The following is a 16,504-nucleotide window of genomic DNA, read 5'->3' as shown; positions in this document are numbered from 1 at the left end:
GACCTGAATTAACTCGCCGTCATAGCAATGGCCGTCAAATACTTAAAATAATCTAGAACATGAGCACAAAACCACTACACGTAAAAACATCCAACTAAGAGCAAAGCACACTTCGAAGTTGACTACTGTGGGATATTGCGCTGTATAGTCTGGTAGAAGTTTACCGTCGTTTCAGAGTTCCTTGCTGCTTCCATTATCAGGATGATCGCAACAAGCACCTCTGAAATGTCTGCAATCTTCTATGAATATGGCTGTCTTCTGGGCTGTGTCGCCCTGGACAAACGTTTTTCAAAGAAAGTTAAACACCGAAGCAGTTAAAAATGTGTTATATTGCTGTTTTTCTTGTTGTCATTACTGGCGCTGGTATTGCTGTTCGAGGCCACCAAAACAAACATCGCGTGATCATTCACGGGACTCGGGAACGACTTTTGGGATCCCCAGTAAAACATTCATTTTGACACCGATTTTGCAATACCCAGACTTATTTTGAATGTCAAGTGATTAACTCATCATGTAAGAATGTTCAGAGTTTAAGAAAAATCTTCTCGTTATGGGCTCAGTTATCAGTTGACCGGATCAATTTCTTCTCTTTAAATGTATATTCTCATACCATTATCTTAATGTTAACATCATTATTCTTATTTGACTATTCGTTTAATATTAATTTGAAAATTTCATATATCGTAGATTTTAGCTATAGACCTACAGCCTACTTTCGTTAATTTATAACTGAAAGCTAATGCAATCAAAATAAATTGCAACAAAAACTACGTAACTACTATGAAAGAATACTAGCTCCCGTAGGAGCTTTCAAAAATTGCCGAAGCCGACGATATTTCACGTCGCCTTGGCGGGGTATTGGTATAAGTTTTCAACTAGCAATAATCGCACCTCGGATAAACCTCATTGGTTACGATATTGCCACTGCGCAAAGCTAACAAATTGGTTTCGTAGAATGCCATTCATAATAGGCTGCCTATACATCTATTCACGGGTTATGAAATGATTCTGAAGAAAATTAAAATTTTGTATACAATATTTATAGAATATAAACAAATAATTGAAATTATATTTATATACGTCACCTTATTATTACTAACTTTACACATTTTGCGCTAAATATACTAATACACGATTAATTAAAAACATTGTCAATGTAACATATGATGTCCGCCATCTGGTGGTAGAAACTAGAAGTACACGCTCCTAACCACGGTTGAATCGATAATGTTGACAGTGGGTTGACCGGCTGTTCGAGAGCTGCTGCGTAGGGGACTGCACATGGCCTTGTATTTGGCGTGATCCACTTTTCAACTCGAAGGACTACGAAGTCCATTTTGAAATCCGGCTTTCGCGGCCACCGGTATTCTGGAACCGTGGCAAGTTTTGAGGTGGGTGGAAGATTGTGCTATGAATCAACTGGATGGACTCACTTGTAGCAACAGTGATGAAAACACGAAAGACGCTATTTGGAAGACCTAGCAACAGAATGGGAAATTGTGGGCTGGACAATTTGGCTCAGGATAGGAACCACGGTATGAATACGGCAACGAACACGCGGGTTCTACAAAGGGTGCGGGGTTTCTCATGATGGACTCTGACTGTATGGTGTGGGTAATTCCGTTCATCACAGACAGGGAAAATAATTTAGATTTTACTACATTTTAAAAATAATGATCCAGTAATTTAGTAAAAAAAACCAGCTCATAAGAAGCAGGCAAAAAAACTAGACGTTGCTTTGACGTTGTCATGGTAACCAGAATTCCTAAGTGAAAACTGCCATACCTCAAAGTAACCCCAACGTGTCACCATTACCAAGATCAAATGATTAATAGTATTACACCAGGAAAATAAAGTGGTCGTTAAAATTGTCAAATGTAAATGAAAACTTGGGTGGCTGGACAATTTGTCGTAAAATTCCTCAAAATTAAATTTTAAGAAAATTTATTCAGCCGTTCTCGAGTAGTTGCACGCGTAAAGACGGAGGAATAAATTAATTTTAAGTAGGATTTGAAGTTCTTACGACGTCAAGCATAAAGATGTCTGTCTTCTGGGTTGTTGCGATATGAAGTCTGGTAGAAGTTTACCAACGGCGCTACAACCCAGAAGACAGACATCTTCAAATTCATTTTCATGGGCGCTTTGCAGGGACTGGAAAGCGCTTTCAAATATTGCCCATCAAGTTAGAAATTCCTGATACGTAAGCAGCAGGCATGAAGGCATAATCTATACTACACTTTTAATGAAGAGTACATATTTTCTGATTATTTTCTTTTCCGTCTTTTATATTAATTTTTTCTCGTGTATGACCCTACAGGCCTTTCCTGACAACTAGATATTTTGATGTTTCTAAGTTTACTACGAATCATCACGTCACCACCAGCAGTAGCACGAATACCGATGTATTTTGAAAGCAAATGATAACGTAAATCTTACACAGATTACAGCCTCTTTGTATTTCTTCTGCAACAGTATTTTCATAAATATAACAACTGTGGTGCAAATATTACTTTTGGTCCCGAAACTTAAACTACTTCCACTACATCTCGATCATTGATAGGTAGTGCCATCACGTTGCTGATCTGCCAGCTGCTGTGCACAAGTTACTTCAGTCTCTCAGGGTCATTTCGGATGTGGACTGTAACGCGGAAGTAGCGGGCCCTGTGCCAGAGTAGCTATGCACTGGTCCATTCAGGATATGGGTCCGAGAGACAGACGTGCGACTAGCCGACCGAAAGAGCACTTTCTCCAGCAACAGAAGTGTCCAAACTTTTCGAAGCGTGGTTATATCAGCAAATTGTTCGTTTTGTTCTTTGAAGTAAGTGGGGGTTCTGACTCGGGAAATGTGACAAAAGTAGGCCGTGCCCATAATTTCAAATTAACAGATGTTCAACATTTATTTTTAAACTCAAAATAGACCTACTTGACACAAGGAAATTCTTGGCAACAAACCAATGCACATACAAAGTTGAAACTTGGGAAACACAACGCCGAGACTCCTATTTGGAAAGGAATTATTAATCACATCTAATAATGTGGCTCCAGAACAGTAAGATTCAATTCAGCTAATTGCATAATGAGGAGTATCTTGTCCACTACAAAGGAGGACGGGTAAATTTGGTTTACTGGCTAAGCTTAAGGTTAAGAACCACTTAACTACAACCATCTTAAGTTGGGCACAGTTAGCACAGGGAGAAATGAAATTGTACAGAACGCTGTACCTGTGAGGGAAGGTAAGTTAGAACCCACATACATGAAATGTGACAAGACCAAAGAAAATAAAATTAAGATATTAGTCTGAAGTTACATGTGGGTAATTCTGTAATTTCTGAAAGGGCAATTTGAAACAGACGCAACGTAAGAAAGGCAGGTGCCTGATTACAAAACCCTGCATTGTGAACATGTCGGCAGGTGAAGCACTGAGACTGTGTACCTAGGTACAGATGCTGAGAGCTAGAAACCGGCCAGGCAGCTGCGAAAACAAATATGACCAAATGAGAAATAAGTAATACTAATATCTTGAGAAACGTTTAAGTTCTTTGACGAATGTCAGACGGAGGGAACAAAGATAAGTTCAGATATAATCTAGCTGCTAATAAAGCAACGTCAGATTATCTGTATGTCGGTAAGGATAATTTATAAAACGTGATAATTTTGATCGCGGGTTCGAAACATTTCTAGGATGTGTGCACTCAGTTTTCATAACCGCTAATCACTCAGGCCTATTTCATTTCGGAAACCAATGAGTAATTATTGCAAAATCACAGGCGGGACTATACATACAAAAGATTAGACAGAAAACCTGAAAGTACGGGGCCATTTGATAGAATCAGATGGCAAATTGATATTAGAACGAATCCCAAAGTAGCAGGGCCAGAATTTGGATCAGTGGTAGACTCTTTTACACACAGTAATCGACCTTACAAGGAGATCCGGTCGATTGAAACCCTGAGATTCGGCTCCGGTTCTAAGAACCGTAGTGGACACTCTTCTAGCTAACTTTCTGACCAACATATTAGTTCATGCACTTCGAGCTAAACAAGAACAGAACCACAAAATATGTTACAGTAGACCTACGCCAATTAAAATGTACGCCTATAAATTCTTTTCCGTTGAGTAATTATGTTTTAGCTCAAGCTATGACTATTTATAAACAGCAACGATTTAATTCTCTTTCTAAGTACTTCTAGAAGACCGAAGTTACTATAACACTGCTCAGTCGACGCGAAAAACGTGCAATGAAATTACAGTTACTGAACTCGGAGATATTTTCCAAGGGCGGTTGGTGAGCCTGCAGCCTCCGGGCTTTGTCGTCCTAACGGAGTGTAGGAGAGCGGTTGTTGCCTTCATCCAGAAGAGTTCAGTCGCCTGGAAAGATCCAACGGTCTTACATTGGCAAGGAATGCTTTCTGCACGCGCTCTCACCTGCTTTCACTTCCCCCCTCAAGGTGCATGCATTTTATCGGGTATGTACGTGTTCGATCTCTAAAAATATATGTATGTATTTGTCTAAAAAATTATTTTTAACTGTCAAAAATCAAGTTTCTTAAAAAGATCATTTTAATATTATCTTCCCATATACGCCTAGGCCTGTCAAGTGGTTTATTTCCTTCAGATTTTACGACTAAAACACTGTATATAATTCTCAGATTTTATAAAGATTTTCCTTAATGAAAGTAAATGCAGTGACAACTCAGACATAACATTCGGTTTCTATTCAGAAAGTACTATTAAAAGTTCAGTCTACCATAACCTAAAACGAGTTCTGACTATTCTATTCGCGAGAGAGGCTGGATTTTTCTCGTGACGTCCAGAACTGCTGTTGGGTCCACCCAGCCTCATATTCATATAGCTTCACCTTTACCCTTTCGACCCACCATTCATAGTCTACCCTGAACTAACACTGTGTTAGCAGAACTCCAAGGCCCATTACAGTCAACACCAATATGATGTAAAAGTTTCGAAAGAGAACATTTTATGGTAGAGGGGTGATAACCCCACGCCCAAGCCCTCACCTCAGGGGAGCATCTCTTGTCGGATGTCCGCAACTGCTTGTCCCCATAAACCTTTTCTTTCCATCTACCCGAAAACGCGCCATCTCGTGGTGACAACGACCCCATTTAACAAGTTTCATAATCGATTTAATCTATTAGAAACTATTTAACATTCTGCAGTTCATACACTGCTACATAATGTAAGTAAGACGCAACCTAGCACGAAATAATCATATCAGTTCGGAGATGATAAAGTGCAGTTACATTTTGTTCCAGTGTTAGTAACTCGCTCTACAACAAAAAGTCATAATGATAGCTTCAGTACTGTAGCGACCAGTGTTGAATGCAAATTAATTATATTCACCATGATGGCCGCCTGCGTTCGTATTACATCACCAAGCGCTTATCTCCAGCATCCCGCCTTACTGAAAGCCAGGCAGACAGTGACGTACAGAGGTGCGCTGTCAGCGCAGCGTCGCGGATTGTGGTGTTTTGTCATGGCGTGAAGGAAACACCAGGTGCTTCACAGTATAAAATATACACAGAATACACGAATTTTAATTTTCGTCGATGTGTAATCCGTTACAAATTCTGAAGAACAGTGGGCATCGCCTATTTTTTACATTCAGTTGTAAAATTCCGTAATTTCAGTGCGCGGAAACAAGGTACAGACATTCTGCTTTATATGTATCTAATATGAATTGATATAGTTTTTAACAAGAAAAGACAACAACCAATTAGACACCCAGTTACTTACACACGTATTATTTAGTGGCACTTATGATGGCTGTCTTCTGGGTTGTTGCGCAGTGTAGTCTTGTAGAAGTTTACCGACGTTTCAGAGGTCCTTGCTGCCTCCATCCTCAGGGCGATGATGGAGGCAGCAAGGGCCTCTGGAACGTCGGTAAACTTATACCAGACTACACGGCGCAACAACCCAGAAGACAGTCCTCTTTAGACTCACCGTCGTGAAAACCACAAATCCCACATAATGGCACTTAGCTGATGTGTTCCGACAAGTGTATCTAGTGCCACTGTGGGCATTTCTAGTATTCTCGAGCTAGCACTTTCGATTTTCGAGACAGAGTATCCTGATATTTTCCTCTTTGGCCAAATACATACCACACAAATGACATTAAAAATACCACGATCATTAGGCCTATCCATCCATCCAATCCATAAATCATAATCATATTAGTGTCGCCACTATGTACGCAATCCAAACAGCTAAAATGAGGGCATTCACGTTTTAGGACTAAACTTTGTTATTGTTCTGTAATTCAATTCGGTTCAATTCAATTCAATTTAATTTCTTTCTCAGTGTTTGCCAACAGCGAAGATCCTATGACAGTCAAACACTAATAGACATACACATTAAACAATTATGCAGCCATACGTAATAAACCATGACCTATCATGTACGCACATCCACATTCAAGGTTGTATGCCTGTGGGCTATATTTGAATTTAATGTATACACTATATTATTTTCAGTAATACAGTAGACTCCTGATTATCCGGGGTTGGATTAACCGGGGTTTATCAGGGTTAAATATATCTTAATAAAATAGGCTGTGAACTTGATTCAAGTTGCTCATGTTGGTCCAGTGGCGAGCTGTTGGGGACACAGTAGCAAAACTTAAAATTGTACAGAAGAAAAGAGATTTCTTGGCAGTCTAAACGATTATCGACTTCTCAGGAACTCTTCTCCGTGATAATTATCAATTATAAAAGGTGGTACTTGTGGGTTATCGGGACGCATCGCTTTAAAAATAGGTTAGGTTATGTTAGGTTAGGTTAATGTGTGTGGATAAATGGCATATACTTGAAAGTTATTATATTCTATTTCAATAATGACAAATTATTATATTTTATTTGGATATGCATGAGATGTTAAAGCGACGTGTCCCGATAACCCACAAGTACCTAAAGGGTTTTGATAGTGGTATGTTACAATTACTAAATCCCTGGTCTTAGTCCGTCGTATAATATTCTGATACGAAAACGACGCTTATGAAACTGGGCCACAGCGCCTGAAGCCATCTCTAAGGGAACCAGAAGAGTAGATATTCCCCATGTGTTTCACCTAAAGGCAGAAACAGATCCAGCTTCATAAGTGTTGTGTTCTATTCGGAATACCACACGAACAAATTTCAGTTATGTATCGCTTGACCGAACTGCGTTGTTCGGAAAGCCTACTTAGGTTGTGACGTTCGAAATTTTAGTCAGGTACGCACTGACGCATCTTTTGTGAATACAGTCATTGAGACCATGTCTTAGAGATATATAAAGTTTGTACAAGTGGCGTGCGTAACATTTAAACGGCTAGTTATTTGACCTTCCAATTAAACGATTATACCATCTGAAGGTCAAACGTTGGATAGGCCTTAAGACAAATTGAGACTGAGGCGTCAGATAAACAGGGTCCATCTTAGAGCATTCAGATAACAGCTTCACTGAGACTGATACAGAAGGCACGCGAGATCTATTTATTTAACAGTTAACGCTCTCTCTGCAGGGGTCTGTGACTGAACAAGGAACAAGTCTTCCCTAACATACGCACAACAGTTTGGACTTCCGACAACACCAGAAGCTGTAGTGTCCTCTTACACGAGTTTCCTGCGTCAGTCAACATCGATATGAGGTTAGGTTCTATGGTACCGAATTTTTGGGCTGAAACGACGATGGGGCCAATAAAATTCCACGAATGGCTTGGACAATCGTAAGTACTGAAAGTTAGATGAATGTTTTGGCAACTTCATTAAGTCTATGAAGATTAACTGTCTTCATATGGCAAATAAACGAAAGCCGTAGACCGTGCACACTCAAGTTTCTGACTAAAAAAGTAGTGGTGTGGAACCAACCTACCTTTAAGCTCTGATTTCCATCAGTTGTTGGATTTTTGTAACTCTGCATACTACTGTAGCAAGTTGTCTGTCAAAAGCATTTTCTTTGGATGCCATTTGCAGGTCAATAACGGCTCAATTCCCACCTAGAAATCAAAATTTGTTTCACTGTATTTTATTAGGTCTAAAGACAAGAACACATCTTGAGATTACTAACATTATTCGTGATTAATGCTAACATAACTTTTATCTTAATTAAAAGTAACAAGGCGGAGTAGTCACGAAAAAAAGAAGGCATGCATATGGAGTGACAGAATCTTCAACAATGTAAATATGGATATATTTTATTTATTTTCAGTATCATTTATTCATATTCAACTTATGAAACACTCTTGTGTTAGGTGTGAACATTTTCTAACGCAGTTAAATATAGTGACAGACACTAAGAGAATCAAACAATGTTTAAACCCAGTGTGTATAAAATCTCATTTCACATCCAGAATATTAAAATATTTTCCAATTCGTTTCCATCATCATCACACTAACGAACAAAGCGACAAATTCACTGGTCGATACGAAAATTTGAAACTTCCAATGTATCGAATCTACGTAAAGGCCAGTAACTTTCAGCCAGCTTTTATGTGACAACACAGAGTAAAGACTGAATAGGTATGCGAGTAAAGTTTCCCCTCAAAGGAGCTCCCGATCTCGGAGAAGTGGCAATGATAATTTGTTCTCTGTCATTTCATTGTAACGCAGTCACCCGTAAACGTTTCCATATTTCACGTCACGTCTTTCACAGTACGAAAACAAAATAAATATAACCACACTAAAAATTCACGTAAACATTTCCAATTGCCATCGTAGCTAGTAAATAAATTCTCTTTATAGTTCTTCTGTCAAGAAACGAAGGATCAACGTCTCTTCATCGAACCAGAAGAAAATTAAATTCTTGGATGGTATTTCATAGTTATTATTAATACTGAGTACTTATAAGTCATTCAGATGACTAGATCAGCTACTTTATGGTAAATACATTTAGTTCATTCAAATACAGCTGCAACTGCAGTTGACTTCGGAATATCTTTGTTCCTTTTGGTTTAATAGACGTGGTCTTCTGTTACTGCAGCAGGTGATATTGATAGTCCTTTTAATCTACATTATCTATCTTTCTACACAGGTCACTGAAGCGTTTGTAACGCAAAAAATTACCAATCCAAGCTTCTACAGATTTGTAAGTGTATCGCAGATTTTTAGGTTCTCTGGCTGTCTTTTGGGTTGTAGCACCGTGTAGATTGGTAGATGTTTACCGACGTTTCAGAGGTCCTTGTTACCTTGCGATCGCCCCGATGATAGAATAATGCTCTGGTAACTTTAAAACCAAACTCCAAAATACAGAAACACAATTATGTCGACCTTTCAAATTCATACAGACCCCAATGGTAGACATTTACATGGAAAGATGCCTTAACATATACATGGGTCATTTTGCAGCATCTCTTTTGTTTGTGCTTAATTTGAATGAATGTTTCCCGACTCCGCACCATACAAATCATAAGGTATCATAGTTTAGATATTAATAACTCAAATAATATGCGGTAAAATAAAAAAAACAATTGTGTGTTGATGTTAATCTTCTAGGTTGTATCACCGTGTGGACTGGTAAGTTGATACCAATGTTTCGGAGGAATATCCTACGTCCGTCTTCAGTTTGGAAGATGAATGTTGTATGTTTCTCCGAAACGATTATATATACCTACAAGTTCACACGGAGTTGCAATCCGAAAGAACAAACATCGACATTTTCACCGCCGTGGTAACCTCACATTTATAAAACAGTTATAATTTTTATACGACAATATTTTTCATAATCTCCCCGACTCGACTGAACAGATCAGAGCTTCCGATATCGTAATTGTGCCAACGGATGGCTTGCATTTTGCAGATGGTGTGTGTTGTTCTCACACCCGGCAGACTTCACGCCGGTGTGCACCACGGAGTTAGGCCTAATCGCACAGGAGGCGAATGAGTTCTTCAGACGTGGGGTGAAACTTCTGGGCCACTCCTGTGACTCGTTGCAGAAACATAAGATATGGCTGGACGTGAGTTCTTCACAAGCGTCTGTCTTAACTGCTCACTCTTTTGCTACACAGTCCAGTCGTGTGTAACCCACGATTCCTGGGACTACCCAGCTGGTAAAACATCTAAACAGGTGACTCTCGTTATATGAGCTTTCGCTGTCCACGTTTTCGAAAATCCCATATATTATCGAAAGGGGCCTCAAAATTCTACAGGGAAGAAGGCTTCTCATGGTGTATCACTCAGAAAATTCACAGGCATGTCATATCCCGTTTTACGCGTTCTTATGCACGTGACGGTTAACAGAAACGCAACCCCCGCGTATAATGACAGTCACGTGTATTAACCCTTTAAAGACAAATCATAAATACATGAACCAGCTGATTTAACAATCAGTAACTTCATTTTAAATTTTATGGGTTTCGTATGATGCTCAGTGCAGTCAGGAATTATTTCCTTAATAGCATTAATTATTTGATTTTTGTAATGGATAAGTGTTGAGTTTTCATTGAGGTAAGGCTTGAATTATAAAATATTATTTAGACGAGTTTATCCTCCGCCGTCATTGCTTACATTGAAACAACCTGCAGTTTTAGCTTTCCATATGAAGAAGTGAATCATTTGAACTTTTTTGAGTAAGGCTCTCCTTGTTTGCTCATAATACTGTAATTTATTCACTATGCCATGTGATGACATTAACGTAATTGCATATTGTAGGTAATACACTTAACAGCTGCATATTACGTCAAATAAGTCAATAAAATTAAGCAGGTGTACAGCCATCGACTTGTGCCACTTTTCGCTCTGTAAACGTGTGTGTGGGATGCTAAAAACCCTCGTACTTGTTATAATAGCGATTCATAATTGGACGACGTTTCACATCTATCTGCATGGCGACGCAGAGTGGTATCATAATGCAAGTACGCGATTTCATTTCATTTCATATAGCCTATTTAGTGTAACCTCCCAACAAACTGCAAGAATACTTAACTTCAAAGACATCGGTCTAGGTCAGGTTTTTCTCTTATCACGGAGATCGGCTGTCATGAATGAAGTTTTTCGTGGTATTTCTCAGTCTCTCCAGGTATATGCTGGGACAGTACCATAAATTAGGCCACGACTGCTTTCTTATATACCATTTCTATTTCATTGTTCATTATCACCTTACCTTCCGATTTATATAATCTGAGTCGTTAAGTAAGCAAACTTAAAGCGTGAAAACAGTTCACACCTCGCCGGTGCCTTCTGAATTCCCTGCTAACTAATATTAAAATAATCAGACCCAAGCGAGAAGGCGGAGTATTCCACAGCCGAAACCACTGTTCACGTATAAGAAGTGACCCGTTTTTCAGGACATCAGGACGTATTTCAGAAATATCCCTCTGGAGTTCCCGTACCCTATCATCTCTGACGAGAGCCGCGAGCTTGCCGTGCGGCTGGATATGTTGGACGAGGGAAACCGCTGGGACCCCGTAGCCGCCAACACGATCCGGGCCCTCTACGTCATCGGCCCAGACTTTACAGTTAAGCTGTCAATGTTCTACCCCAACACCACCGGCAGGAATGTCCAGTGAGTTCAAAGTTTACTTAAGTCTAATGTCCCCATTGTAAGGAAATAATACAGATTGAGGGTGTTGCAAAATATATTTGTAGGCGCTACTAAGAAACAGGAAGTACAAGATAACTGGAGAAAACTACATAATAAGGACACTTACAATTTGTATTCTTCACTAATAAATATTATTTTATGATGAATGAAGGAGGATGAAATAGGCGACATCGGCAATATTCAGACCTCGAATTGCAAAGAAAGATTACGTTCGCTGACAATATTCTGCGTTGTCGAGCCGTCGTAAAAGGAAAAATCGGGGAATAAATGAGTCGTAGGAAAATCAGTTACGTTTGTGAAACACTGAACTATCGATTGGTAGCTAACAGCAGAGAAATACAAAGCAATTTAAGACAGCTCCGTGAGAAGTTCAGAAAGAACAAAGTACAGCAATTGGAAATCGTTAATGGCAACAACCATAATAGAAGCAATGACTTCGTGACAAGAAACTTGTATATACCATTGTTATTTCAGCCCTCATCTTCTTCCTTGATTTGATCAACCTTATAATATTTAGTGAAGAATACAAATGCTGTATTTCATCGATTTTAAGAATCACTTTTTCACATTTTAAAATTTCTCAAATCGGGGTGCGTCTTGCATGTGATGGTGCCTAAGAATCGATGTTGAAAAATTATAGGACAAAGAAATCGTCATGTTCATAAGAGTAGTCACGGGACGGAAAACACAAAGATAGTAACAAGAAAGATTCCGAAAATAATAACACAAATAATTTTTATATATTTTTTGCATATTGAAAATCAGTGTTGCAATTTTCGCCCGAAAACCTATTACTAAATCAAAGGCGTGTCTTACAATCGATAACGTCTTAAAATCGAGGAGATGTGGTAATAAAACTCCTCAGCATGAAGGTTCCTGTCACTTCTTCCCTATTGGTTATGAATATTTTCCTCAGTATCTTGTTCTCAAACACTCTTATTTTATGCCCTTTTCTTTGAGTGAGAGACGAAGTTCTCACAACCACACAAAACAAGAGGTAAAATTACAACTCTGTATATATGTTTTTATAGAGGGGAAAATTATATTCGAAACTGCATGGTAGCAAGAATTCACCACATTTTAATCTGCTCAAACTTTTTCTTAAAATTGATCTTATTTCTTACTGCAGTTCCTAAATACTATAACCTAACCTAATTACAAAATAATTTTTTAGTTATACAAATTTAGTTGCCTAATGTTTAGTAATGTATCAGAATCTTAGACCATACAACGGCGGTGAACGTACATTAAACAATTTCATTTTAATAGGGAGTAGAGGGTAGAAAGATTACAGCGACCCTATAATATAAAATATGATTCCATTACAAAAACTTGAAAAACGGAGTCATCGGATTCTATCACGCGTAGATTTCTTCTCGTCTCATTGTTTTATCCGAAAAGAGTACGCTGTTTACAAAACAAAATGTCACTGTTCCCAGAAGTCGTTGAAAGAGTACAGTGACAGAATAAAATGCTACACTTTCTAGAGTAGTTGGCTGCTTCCTCCGGCCATCTTAACGCCGAAGGGAATGCCTCGGTCATAACTTGGATAAGAGGCTGACGGAGCTGAAAGCAGGAGTGGTAAAGTTTTTTGTTTATAAAGTACCTGCTGATTATAATTATTTTTCTACTGTTATTTTAATGTTTGGTCTATCATAGCGTTTCAAGATCTTGATATCTGACAGACAAATTTAAATTATATTAAATTATGTTTTACGGTAAAAGAACAGTCAACTGGGGATATCATTCTGCACTTAGATAGACAAGGACTACATTTATATTATAGTTTTCACTGTTGCTTAGGAATTCGCACATTATCCGAAACCATTCCCTTGAAATTAAATCTAAGAGGCAAGAAATAACTAGGGTATGGCAACCCGCATGAACATACAAAAATCTAAATGTTTAGGGCTTATAATTAACGATCAGTGACAGAGTTCTGCACGTCTCGTGCAATGCAGCAGCTGCCAGAAGAAAAAGAAACACATTTCGAGTACGGATAAAAAGCTCAGAAAACTGCCATCGACATGATTTCGTACTATTGTTTTGCAGGTTAAGTTGTTTAGTTTCATGTAAAGCAGAACTTGGTAGAGGCCTTCCCAGTTCATAATTGTCACTTACAAGTCAGAATAAGTACTTAAAAAGAACGTACGTAAGCAAATTCGATTTGAATCTAATTCGTCACAAATGTTCGTACAAGCTACGCTGTTTTCCAACTTGTGTTACTTCTAAAATATGTCGTCAGGTTTTAATGCTTTGTCAGATATCTGTACTACGAGGCCAAACAGGCATGGCTTCCAAGGTACGCGTCGCACGATACCGCGACCTTCAGTAGCGCCTCTGCATTGCCGTGACAACCCTGCCACGGTAATTAGCTATCCCGGGACACCCGCACGATACACGTTATATAACGAGGATACTGACAGCTGGTGCGACGTAACACTTCATTATGTAAGGTACACAAATCTGTTTCAATAGGAGATGAGGGGGAACCCCATAGATTTTCAACGTCTAACCAAGTTTATGAAGAGTACCTAGACTTTCAGTATGAAAGTAGATTCGAAATGAGACGAACTTTACTGCATTTCTTCACAAAAACGATCGAATCTTACGTCCTCATATTATTACTATCTAGGAGTTGTAACCGCGTAAGCGAAACGTTTCGTTCGTGTTTTGTTTCTCCCTAATTTAATTTGATGAAAATTACAAGCGAGACGCTGTAGGAAGAAATAATGACGATTTAAGATAGATAAGCGAATGTTATAAACTGATAATTGTTTTAGGCTAACGAAGTGACATTTCCCTTTGCAGAATATCCGCTAACAGTTTTCCACCGGCTGAAAAACGTCAGACAAACCGGTGACTTCATGGTTTCGCGTCATCGCCACATATGTATTTGTGATGCTAACACACGGAAGAAGGAAATAGGCTATGATACACATTTCATAATTTATCATCAAACAATTAATGAGTCTTCATGTGAACTAATTGTGTGTTCTGTTCCAGGGAAATGCTTAGAGTTATAGACTCACTTCAACTAACGGAGCGGCTGAGAGTTGTCACGCCAGCCGACTGGACCGTACGTATTTCATGTATCAAGAATCTTCATTGATCTGCAAGGAGACGGTTAGGCTTAAATATCCACCAAGGAAGATAATTCCTGCTGCTTGTTAGAGGCGAGAATTATCTGCGTCATGAGATTCAGAAAATCACGTAGCCTATACAGAAGTTCAAATAGGTACCTGGTAAACGCAGCATCACACTTAACATGAAATTTTCGTTGAGAAACAAAACAGGGGATATCATATTTAAAAAGGTAATTTCTAAGTAAGATTCCAGGTTCTCACGGCGGAAGTATTAAGATGGCTGTCTTCTAGGTTGGTTATGCCGTGTAGTCTGATGGTTTACCGACGGTTTAGAGGTTCTTGCTGTCGACCGATATGGACGTGGTAACGAAGAGAGAAAACTTCACCACTCGAAAATCGAACTCTGGTCGCTCAGTTAAATTATACCGGCTTATATTGTATTTTAGTACTAATCTGAAACAGTATACTGGGCTGTTATTCAAACATCTGTGGTTTATGCAGTTGGTTCTGTTGAGATTTCACTGAATGACAAGAATTAACCCTTTGAAGCCGAAGCTCGTCTGAATACTTAAGAATTCAGTCGTGCCTCAGAGAAAACAGCACTTCGCTATTACAAGGATTAACTGGTTAATTATGTTTATGGAAATAATCGCTGTCTACACTGAGAATGACACAAAATGCAAACATACAAAATACAGTTTTACTTACTGTTAATGCTGATAGTGCATAAAGTTACCACTGGTCTTTAAAGCCCTACATTAGACAGAGTACGTTTCTCCGAAAGGTTGGTATCTACACGAGTTTGCATGGCGTCATATCTTCACCGCCGTGTGAACCTCGACTCACAGAACCTCAAAATTCAAAGAACTCGCCATGATATGCTGTTTCAGATGGGCGAGGAAGTAATGGTATCGCCTGAGGTCCAGGACAAGGATTTGGCCAAACTCTTCCCGCGCGGAGTTGAGAAGGTCAGGATGCCATCGGGAATTGCTTACGTGCGAAAAACCCGCGACTACGGACATGCCAGCGAATGTTGGGATGGTTCCATTATCTGATGACGGAGCTCTTCACACTCAACGCCAGTTCTGAACAAACTGTCTGGACTAGAACCCACAGAGTGACGCGAAGTCGCAGTTGTCAGAACAAATACCATTACCTACATCTGACTACATATAACTACATCTGAGAGTTAGTTATTTTTGTTGTGTGTAGCAAAGAAATTTGTTGAACATTTTTAAGATAAAGAAGCAGTTAAAATGTCTGTATTTAAGTGCAGTACCACTACGCTAAATGACACAGACAGAGCTTATATCCCTTACAAAAATCAACCTCTCTTCCCATCGTCTAAATTATAAAGTAATAAAACTGCAATGTTTCAGAAGTTGAATTCTGCTTCCGTTTTCTGGTGGGGGGGGGGGGGGGTTAGAGGACAGAAAGCCAGTCTATTGGGGCTCCCTGAGACACCAGTAGATACGCTATACCCAAAATTAATAGTTCTTGTATCAGTAACATTGAGAAAGAAATAAGGAATAAGGTTAGGTTTCTTCTTCACATCCTCCATTTTTATGACAGTACAGAAGACAGGAAAACGTAAACAACGAATGGAAGAGATACGTAAATAAGAGTATATTACTAAAGTGAATCTTAAAACAAATAGGATTTGACGATATTGACAGAATTAATCTGGTTCAGGATATGAACAAGTGATGGATTAATGAGAACACAGTAATAAACTTGGGGTTCCATAAAAGGCACGGAATTTCATGACCTGTTAAACAACTATGGGGAGGCGAAGGCACTACAAAAGGGCTGTAATGCCACGGAGTAGTAGTTAAACAACGAGCTTCTCAACAAGGACTCTGTTTCATGTAAGGTGACCAGGTACTATTT

General features: G+C 39.0%; 1 protein-coding gene and 1 non-coding gene across 4 annotated transcripts; one reads left to right on the top strand and one right to left on the bottom strand.

Moving 5' to 3' along the window:
- Nucleotides 1-795: 795 nt before the first annotated feature.
- LOC147873179 (U4 spliceosomal RNA) lies at nt 796-936 on the bottom strand. Its single transcript, XR_015536276.1, has one exon. It is a non-coding gene; the product is annotated as a U4 spliceosomal RNA (small nuclear RNA).
- Nucleotides 937-5,431: 4,495 nt separating this feature from the next.
- On the top strand, nt 5,432-16,001 carry LOC110827119 (peroxiredoxin-6). Of its 3 annotated transcripts, none has more exons than XM_022058493.2 (6): nt 5,432-5,659; nt 7,513-7,638; nt 9,786-9,942; nt 11,272-11,489; nt 14,535-14,607; nt 15,505-16,001. In XM_022058493.2, exons 2-6 carry the CDS (start codon nt 7,634-7,636, stop codon nt 15,667-15,669), a joined length of 618 nt encoding a protein of 205 aa, XP_021914185.1. In that variant the 5' UTR covers nt 5,432-5,659; nt 7,513-7,633; the 3' UTR covers nt 15,670-16,001. The 3 variants fall into 3 exon arrangements, with proteins under 3 accessions (XP_021914185.1, XP_021914183.1, XP_021914186.1); XM_022058491.2 differs by having other exon boundaries at nt 7,513-7,716; XM_022058494.1 differs by lacking the exons at nt 5,432-5,659; nt 7,513-7,638 and having other exon boundaries at nt 9,801-10,052.
- Nucleotides 16,002-16,504: the final 503 nt, after the last annotated feature.

The sequence above is a fragment of the Zootermopsis nevadensis genome, unplaced genomic scaffold (assembly GCF_977971745.1).
Source record: "Zootermopsis nevadensis isolate Lab colony 2312 unplaced genomic scaffold, Znev_1.0 Znev_ptg000021l, whole genome shotgun sequence".
In the NCBI taxonomy this organism is placed as follows: Eukaryota; Metazoa; Arthropoda; class Insecta; order Blattodea; family Termopsidae; genus Zootermopsis; species Zootermopsis nevadensis.
This window is presented reverse-complemented; position numbering and strand designations above follow the sequence as displayed.

Excerpts from the sequence above, each read along its gene's own strand:
- LOC110827119 (XM_022058491.2), top strand. The coding sequence starts at position 7,634 with ATGAGGTTAGGTTCTATGGTACCGAATTTTTGGGCTGAAACGACGATG. Across the intron at positions 9,943-11,271 it reads AACATAAGATATGGCTGGAC|GACATCAGGACGTATTTCAG; the intron begins GTGAGTTCTTCA and ends CCCGTTTTTCAG. Across the intron at positions 14,608-15,504 it reads TCACGCCAGCCGACTGGACC|ATGGGCGAGGAAGTAATGGT; the intron begins GTACGTATTTCA and ends ATGCTGTTTCAG.